Source organism: Ascaphus truei, chromosome 2 (genome assembly GCF_040206685.1).
Source record: "Ascaphus truei isolate aAscTru1 chromosome 2, aAscTru1.hap1, whole genome shotgun sequence".
In the NCBI taxonomy this organism is placed as follows: Eukaryota; Metazoa; Chordata; class Amphibia; order Anura; family Ascaphidae; genus Ascaphus; species Ascaphus truei.
Genome location: NC_134484.1, coordinates 382,542,902 through 382,552,160, shown reverse-complemented (window position 1 = coordinate 382,552,160; position 9,259 = coordinate 382,542,902). Strand labels below are relative to the sequence as shown.

General features: G+C 40.3%; 1 protein-coding gene across 2 annotated transcripts; it reads right to left on the bottom strand.

Annotated features, from left to right (window-relative positions):
* Positions 1-407: 407 nt before the first annotated feature.
* Positions 408-9,245, bottom strand: POLR1F (RNA polymerase I subunit F). Of its 2 annotated transcripts, none has more exons than XM_075587181.1 (4): positions 8,955-9,245; positions 7,251-7,392; positions 3,869-4,074; positions 408-1,210 (listed from the first exon to the last, which is right to left on the bottom strand). In XM_075587181.1, exons 1-4 carry the CDS (start codon positions 9,188-9,190, stop codon positions 556-558), a joined length of 1,239 nt encoding a protein of 412 aa, XP_075443296.1. In that variant the 5' UTR covers positions 9,191-9,245; the 3' UTR covers positions 408-555. The 2 variants fall into 2 exon arrangements, with proteins under 2 accessions (XP_075443296.1, XP_075443297.1); XM_075587182.1 differs by lacking the exon at positions 8,955-9,245 and adding an exon at positions 8,885-8,906.
* Between the last annotated feature and the right edge of the window lie 14 nt (positions 9,246-9,259).

Below are 9,259 nucleotides of genomic sequence, written 5' to 3'. Positions count from 1 at the left end.
TGTCTTCTGCACTCGATTTTCAGGAAGCAGCTGCAAGGAACATTTATGCTGATGAAGACAGTAAGCAGAAACCATCTTAAAGAATCTTAATGAACTTCATTGTAAATATTGCAAGTGAAATATGTCTGGCACCTACTGTAGCAGTAAAGTAGAAAATAAAGATCAGTAATTGTATTGTAAAGCTGTGCGTATATCTTTTGAAAGTAAATAATTTGAAAATGTATAACACGTTTTATGTGGTAGGTTGTCTCTGCAAAGTGGTTCATGTATGACTGCATTTAAAAAACACTGATGTTTATTCGTATCGTTTACGGATTTAAAAGCGAGCACACAAGAGTGCACACAAGAGTACACACACACACACACACACACACAGTTGAGGGACATAGAAGCATGATTCACACATGTTCTGAATCATAGTTAACTTTCAATTTGAATACATTAAAATACATTTATTATCAAAATAAGAATTTACAATATTGTTAAGACATGTTGATCTCATGCTTTCCATTGCTTTTTGGCTTTAGGTTCTGATGCAATTACAGAAAATTCATCTCATGAACATTTCCGTTTTGCTTTTTTTATATTTTTGCTGTTACTGGAGTCACTTGCCTGTAATAAGTGTTCTCTGTGCTTCATTTTATGTCTCTTTAACTTTGGTACTTCCTGAAAAACTGGAAGGCTTTCAGCAACAGGTTCGTCAGATGTAACTTCTACTATTCCACTAGCAATGTTATCAGGATCTTGCACCAGGGAGTCCTTGTGTTTTTTCTTGGTCTTTCCATAAACATTTTCAGCCACAGTTTCCTCACCTAATTCTTCAACCATACTACTTTGTGGGAAACTTGCATCTTTTGCTATCCCATTTTGAAAGTCATCCCCCTGGTGTTTCTTTTTCTTGCACTTTTTGCGAGTTTTCCCCTTTAATTCACTTGAAATTTCCACATTTCCGTCTTCAAGGGTGGAATTTTCTCCACAGCTCTCAACGTCTCCAGATACATTTTCTAGTTCCAGCTCACTTTGTGTAAGTATGTCATGTAATTTACGTTTCATGCTTTTTTTCATTGCCTTTTTCTCCGAGACCACATTTGTCTCACTCCCTGCCTTCACGCTTCCATTTTCTGGCACATTTACACCATGGTCTGAAGGATCCTCGACATTCTGATTTTCATCTAGCTCATATGATGTCTGAAGAGCACTGGCTTCCAGTCTGAATAGAAAAAAATAAAATAAAATAGGAACGAAGTTCCAATTAAAACAGAACATAATTAAACACTTTAAAGCTCTATACAGCTCGGTACCCCAGTTAATTCTTTGAGAGCAACTAACAGGCCAGGATTTAAGGGCAACACATCCGTTAAATGTTTGATGCTCTAACAGGCGCTCCTAAAATAATGTGTTTAGTGAGTGTCATGGATGTAAATATAAAAAATGAAAATAAATGTATATGTTGTGTCAAGAAGTGAAAATGTGAACAAGCGACAATAAAAAAATTAAAAAAATAAAATAAAAAAAGAGCACACTTGTAAAATGCCAGAGATAAAATAATAAGCAGCTGAAACCCCACAGGAACTGTCCTAGAGTTTCTAAACAGTATATTGCAGAAAAAGAGGAGTGAAAGTGTGGGTCAAAGCAGGTAGGATAAACCATCTGATAATTAGCAAAAAAGTTAGAGGAACAAAATCAGTACAAAAAAGCAATGCAGAGAAAAGGTACAATAAAAACCGTACACAAGCTGCTTTCCTCCACTGGCAGCTTCTCATAGCAATAGTAAAGAGCAGGTCTCCTCCTCCCCAAAAAGCAAGTTTTCGAAAAGAGAAAGACTGATGGTCCAGATCTGATTTTATTTAAAAATCTTAACAGCAGAGTTTGCACTCAAATTTCACCATTCTTTTAAAGCATGGTATTTAAATGGTCTTTAACCCGTGATTGATGTAGATAGGAGCCCTCAACGAGCGAATTTAACCAATGCTGCATCCAGCCAGACGTCATGTTTGAAATTTCACACCCACTAAGCAAATTCTGGCTCAGTCTCCTCTCCCTGACACCAATAACTCAACGCGTTTCACATGAAGTGCTTAGTCAGAATCCTGGCGAAGCATTTAATGTTAAACACGTTGAGTTATTGGTGGTCAGGAAAAAGAGAGAGGGGAGACTGAGCCAGAACTGTCTGGGTTGAGTTCCATCTGAACAAGCACGAGACAGGAGCTGAGCGGGCGTGAAATTTCAAATATGGCGTCTGTCCATATGCAGCATCAGTGAAATCCCCTCCGCGGCAAGAGGTCCCCTACCTCCATCGATCCCGGAGAAAAGACAGTTCAAATACCATGCTTAATAGAATAGTGAAATTGTGAAAACTGCTCTTTATTCTGATTTTATTTTTAAATCTTATGATCTGCAACATCAGTCTCTTTTTTTCAAAGACTTGCTGTTTGGCTAATTAATCCGATGGTTTACCATAGCTGCTTTGACACACATTAGCATTCCCCTTTTTCTGCACTATACATATATCCGTAAGGAAGTTGCCAGAGATAATAACAGCTAGATTAATGCAAGATTCAGTTATTTAAAATTTCTGTAATCGATTAACTCCCCAAATTTAGTTTGTGAGCATTTTGGATAGAATCGCAACGTAACCAACAATTTAAATATGAACCCCATCAGTGTACATCTGCATTGCCCCAAAGGCGGACGCCTGATGGGGTTACCCAAGAGCTGCGCCCCTCTGCACAGAACCAGCGTGCCAAGGTTTAACATTTGCTTGTACTATGTGGAACGTCAACTCCACCCACTGGAATGTTAATGAGTCAGGAAGACAAAGGACTTTGAATGCAGCTGTGGATTCAATCTGAACCCCTTTAGTGCACATCTGCGTCGCCCCAAAGGTGGACAGCCTTTGGTGCAGACGAAGGGCAGCTAAAGGGTTTGAGTAGTTTACAGATGTTTGGTAATGTTAAAGCTTCTCTATTTAAATCCGAAATTGACCAGCCCTTTTTATCCCCTGTACCCAATTTTCTAACTATAACCCTCTTCATTTAAGGTAACATTGTATTGTTCTAACTCTGTTCCTAGGACATACTTGAAAACGAGAGGTAACTCTCAATGTATTAACACACACACACACACACACACACACACACGGTTAAAAAAAAAGTGGCAAAAACCCTACACCGTAAAGCATATAGCAAATGAAAATATAATATCTTAAATACTTTATTGTACAATGCATACAATTGTACATTATTTCTAACGCGATCCGCTTATAACGCAATGTGATTCTTTGGACCCAACTACAGCGTTAAGGGGGTTGAGCTGTATCTATAAATAAATTGGGACACTATTTACAGCTATGAAATCTATTGCATGTAGCACATTTTTTTTTAACTAACAAAAATGGTGAGTTTATGCTGTTGGAAAAACTGTCTAAATTTTCCATTAACTTCAATGTGGAGTTTCGGACAAAAACAGACCAAAATTGGACACTTAACCAAATACAGAATCCGCCGTTGATCTCTTAAAACATACAACTTAAATTGTTTTGAAGTAGTTAGGCACACAACAATATTAAAAACTATATATATATACAATCTTCAAAAATAAGCAAACACTTAAGGAATTTACAATTATTAAAAAAAAAAAAACCATTATAGAAATATTGGAAATTTCCCTGAAACAGGTCAAATCGATGTGACCATCAAGCAGATCATAACTTTTTTCTTGCATTTTTTTTTTATTGCATAGATAGTACATTAGCCATGTGTTTGCTAATGGAAGATGAATGACTCACTAAGGCACACTATACAGTACATAGTTTTGGTCTTGTAATGTTGGTAAAACTGAAAAACAAATAAAATCAAAAGAACATTACCTTTTGTCCAGCTTCCCACGAATGCAAAATACACCTACAGCATCTGAATCTAAACGGAACACTTCAAACTCCATGTGATCATCTAGCTTCACTCCAAGATACTGCCAAGCTTCAACAGGCATTTTAGGGGGCTTGGGTATGGAAGCATTAAAACAACCATGAACCAGACAACCTATATGACTGGAGGCTACTTTGTTCACAACACCCTAGAGAAAAAACACAATGTAGTTATATTAATAAAAAAATTAATGGGGCAGTTGCGGCCCACAAATGGCCTTGATGTTGCCCTTGGAATTTGTGCAACTGCAAAATTGATTGTAATTGCTCAGCAAACTAAAATTTCATTTTTCCCCGCAGGTACCAATTTGTAACCAAAGTTAATCTACATAAACATGGTACAGGTGTTATAATATGTACAATAATAAAGTCTTTAAAATGTATCCATTATAATATTACAATACTCATGGCCCTTCTGATGTTTAAAAATCTGACATGGCAACCATTGGAAAACTAGTTGAACATTACAATGTCAGAAACAGCTACTTTATTTTATCAAAACAATATGTAGCAATCTTTTTGGGAGTGGGTAACTGTATTCTGGGGAATGGGGGGGGGGGGGGGGGGGCGGGCCACACTTAAAACATTGATTTATTCTAAAATCATGCAATACCCACAATAACCCTTTGTAAAGTATTTTCTTATATTGGCAATACGACAGAGAAAGCACGAAAACACTTAAAGGCAAATTAAGATTCACCAATGTAAATAAAAAATAAAAATCATGCATGTTACATAAAAAAAAGCAATACATGATTACACATTAATAGCAGTAATGACTACATACACTTTTGAAAGTTGCAATTTAACTTTTCAAGGCCATATCTATGTACAGATTTTCTTGATGTGAAGATATTTTTGCAAGGACTCAACATTTTTATTTTCTAAAAACTGCAGTCTTTAACCAGGAAGTAATACATTGAGTTACTTCATTTTCAAGTATGTCCTGGGCACCGTTATAACAATACAAGGTTACATTAAATGAACAGGGTTTTACATTATATTTAGAAATTTCATGGACAGTTCAAGATAATATAAAGTTAGTTATAGGCATATTCAACAGTTACAGGCCAGATTAAAATGTGAGCGCGAAAGAATTTAAACCGGTGGCGGCTTTGATCTTTAGTAGGCCGTTTCAGTTGTGAGGTGCACGGTAAGAGGAGTGTCTGGATTCTTTATTTAAACCTTGGAACCGTGAACAGTCTTTTGGAGTCAGATCTCAGGTGATAAGTGGTGTGTGTGGTAGGGGCGAGGATCTTGTTCAGATAAGCGGGAAGCTTGCCCAGAAAGTATTTGAAGGCAAGACAGGAGACACAAAAAGAATGCACAAAGCGTACCAGGGTTAATCTGATGAGCATTTCTTACTTTAGGTGTAATTGCATTACACATTGTGTATTGCATCATGTTAGGATAAACTGTTTTTTATCCATTCACTGTATGCAATCTTAATCAGTTGTATTCATTATTTACTTGTTTTACAATTGGTGATTACATGTGGTGTCATATTATATTGAGATTTTAACCAGATCCATTGTGATCTTATTAAATATTGAATTACCCAATCCCTGGTGCACTATGTGCATTCTCTGTGTGTTTGGAGATTTCCCTTAGGGGTGGTCTCTTGAGATTACGGGGAGTGACTCCTGTACACCTAGCAGCAAAGGGATTGACTTCCAGAGTTCATTCAAGACAGCACGAGCGCGGATTCACGAATTGCATTCAGCAAAACAGGAAAGATGAACTTTGCACCTAGACTCAAGTGAAAGCCAATTTAGTTCTTTGAGCATTTCCCAGTTTTGCATATTGTAGTTACATTGTAGGACAAAGCGGCATATGCAGTTGTGGAGGGTGTCTAGTTTGCAAAGGTGAGTTTTAGCATGCTGTACCAAATATGTCCCTGTAGTCTATAATTGGTATCAGCATCTGCTGCACTTACTGACCAGCTGGCTTAGGTCCGTTCTATACTGCCGGGGCATGCTACGCCGTGCGCGCGCACGGCAGTTAGTTATAGATGGCAGAGGTGAGCCAGCCCTTCTATACAAGGGCCGCTCGCACGGCGGGGAGCCGAGAGACAGCAGCAAAGACGGGGGAAAAGATGATTTCGCGCCGCTACCGGCGCTCAAATGTATGTGTGTGTGTGCATGTGTGTATGTATGCGTGTTTGTGTGTGTGTGTGTGTGTGTCAATGACTGCACAAATAAATATTATTTTATTAAACTTTTTTCTTTAAAAAAAAAATATCTTATTTGTGACCGCACGCACGCACGCACGCACGCACGCACGCACGCACACTGTAACAGGGAAAAGCATGCGGCACGTGCACACGCTTAGGCACGCACAGCCGCACGCAGTATAGAACAGACCTTAGGGAGGATTTGATCCTATTAACTACACCAAGTTTGGCAAAGGATTTGGATGTCAGGGTATCAACGTGCAACCTAAATATTAAGAGTCAAACCATATGGCCAGATATTTAAAACTAGTGACAGGGACTAGAATAGTGTTAGAGTTGGTTCTGATCTGTAGCTTCATCATTGGTAGCTTTAGGAATGTCCCCCATAGCAAAAGCAGAGCATTAGGTAGCTTCTGACTTGCCTTATTGAGTTCTATATATTTAGGGCCTTATTCCATTTAGTGCGAATCAGCGGTTGGGACGTTTTCAGCAGAAAATCACCGTTCAGAGACAGACGCAGAGACAGACGCAGAGACAGACGCAGAGGCAGACGCAGAGGCAGAGACAGAGACAGACACAGAGACAGACACAGAGACAGACACAGAGACAGACACAGAGACAGACACAGAGACAGACACAGAGACAGACACAGAGACAGACACTTTTAGGTCTATAACTTCACAAACTATTAGAAGTGCAGAACATAGTGTGATTTGTTGGAAAAGTTCCATCAGAAGAAAAAAAATTATCTTGTTTAAAATCAAAACTAATGTCCTCACAAAAAAACAAAAAGCACTAAGGACGTCCAGCAGTACATACTGGTAATTGCTACTAAGAATATGTATATTCTGCCATTGTTACAAATGTGGAAGGATGCACAGCAGTTTAATTTAAACTCTACATAAATTGCCAAAAGATACTGGGCCTTTAAGTAACGTGTTTACTTTTTTGCCTCCCTGGTAGCCAAAAGCTTAATCTGTGATTGTTCTTTTACTTCAGGCTATTGTAGCAGGGAGCTTCCAAAGCTCAAAACTATTTAATGCTTCTAGATTTTGATTTTAAAACAAAAAGTGGAGTGAGGGTTTTCACAAAATAACCAATATCAGAAATGTCAGAAAAAAAGCCAAGCACAAAATGTCAATATTTACGTACCACAAGCTTCTGTCCACATTTAGGTTGGAAGATGACAAAGTCTGCTTCAATATTTATATGAATATGTCCATGGTCATCATAGATATCGCCCAACTCGCCCACTAGTTTAATATTATCATAAGCAACTGGAACTCCTTTCAACCTAAAAACAATTAGTTAAATCTAAATTGTGAAAATGTCCTGTCATATGACTAAAGTGGTAAATACTGTACAGAATTTATAAAAGGTCAGAAATTAAAAATATATTACATACACAAAATGTTTTTCTACCGGAAACCTGTTGGCAGACTTCATATCACTCAAGTATTTTAAGCTGCAATGCTGATCAATGTAGCCAGCCGATTTTAAAACAGTTGTTTAGCACAAGACTGTCAGCAGACTATCGGGACAGATCATAATAATAATAATAATAATAATAAGTTCTTGTATAGCGCTGCTAGTTATACGTAGCGCTTTAGAGCAACATTTTTGCAGACAGTCCCCGAGCCTGTGGAGCTTACAATCTATGTTTTTGGTGACTGAGGCACACAAAGATAAAATGACTTGGCCAAGGAGCGGACACTGGGAATTGAACCAGGTTCCCCTGTTTCAAACTCTTTACTCACCGAGCCACTCCTCACATGATCAATGTGAATAGTAGTGGTAGATTTCATAGGTTAAATGGAGGCAATTGTAAACTTTTTAAAACCAAAGAAAAAATAAGTATTTACAATTTTTTTTCTTAAATAAAACTAGTAATCTTTCATGGTAAATAAATGTTTTGGAAGTTTTTCACAATAACATTGCTTATAGTGGCAACACCTAGTCTAGCATATCCATGTATGTTATTTTTTTGTCAATTATTTCACCAATAGTCATACAAATATGTATAAATTACAACATGTAATACAGTACATATGAATGTATGCAAATCTGAAAAAAAGTTACAGGACACAAAGAGTTAACTTTAGCGCTTAGGCGCTGATCCGCGCTGCTGCTCGGCACTGAGCCTTTGCAGCCGCAATGAGAGCGGCTTTAGCAGGGGCTCGCTTTCGCTTCCGCAAGCGTGCGGATGTGTAAGGCAGAGTCCATGGTGCCTCAGCCCGTGCGGAGGCGAGCTGAGGGAAAGCGGGTGCTTTCCCTGGCCTTGGTTAGTGCGCCGTCCGGGGGTTTGTCGGGGGGCGGGCCTGTGACGTCACGGAGCTGGTTCGCCCTCATTTGGCGAACCGCTCACGTAACCGACCCTGTGCTCCCATGTGCGCGAACATTTTAAATTTTGCTAAGACTTACTCTTCCGCACGCGAGCCCCTGCTAAAGCCGCACTCATTGCGGCTGCAGGGGCTCACTGCCGAGCAGCAGCACGCCTCAGCACGGTGCGCTGACCATTCCCGAGGCCTTAGTAAAATTTTAAATTCAAGCGCCGCAGGGCTGGTCACGTGAGCGGTTCGCCCAGCTCTGTCACAGTCCCCCCCTTCGCCCAGCTCTGTGACTTCACAGCCCCCCCCCCCCCTCCCCCTTAGCCCGGTCTGCTTTCCCTCAGCGCGCCTCCATTCACCCTGGACGCAGCCATGAACCAGCCTCAACGCACCGAGCACAGCACCATTGCTTTAAGACACTTGCGCCCGTGTGCGGGCTCGTAAACATGTACAGCTTACAAATCGTGTTGATTGTAAAAGTGAGACCTCTCCCCTCATATGGTGCTCGGGAGGTCCCTGCGCTGCTCACCCTGCACTGTACTTCAGTAGCTCGGTGTTGAGTTGCTCCTGGATGCCGCTCCGATTCCTCTTCAGGTATTTCGGCGACAGCGCCAGGTGTCTGCGGTGCTTTTCCACCACCAGGCACGAATACCGGCTGCTCACCAGCTCGCACGCATCGGAGAAGGCCGGCAACTCGAGGCAGGACAGGGGCGCGGGCCGCGCCTCGGCTAACGAGCTGTCCGTGGGTACCTGAGGATCGGCCATGCTATACACTCCATATGGCCATACGAGTGTGTCGGGCCGTGATGACACAGAGACGCTGAGCCATGACGT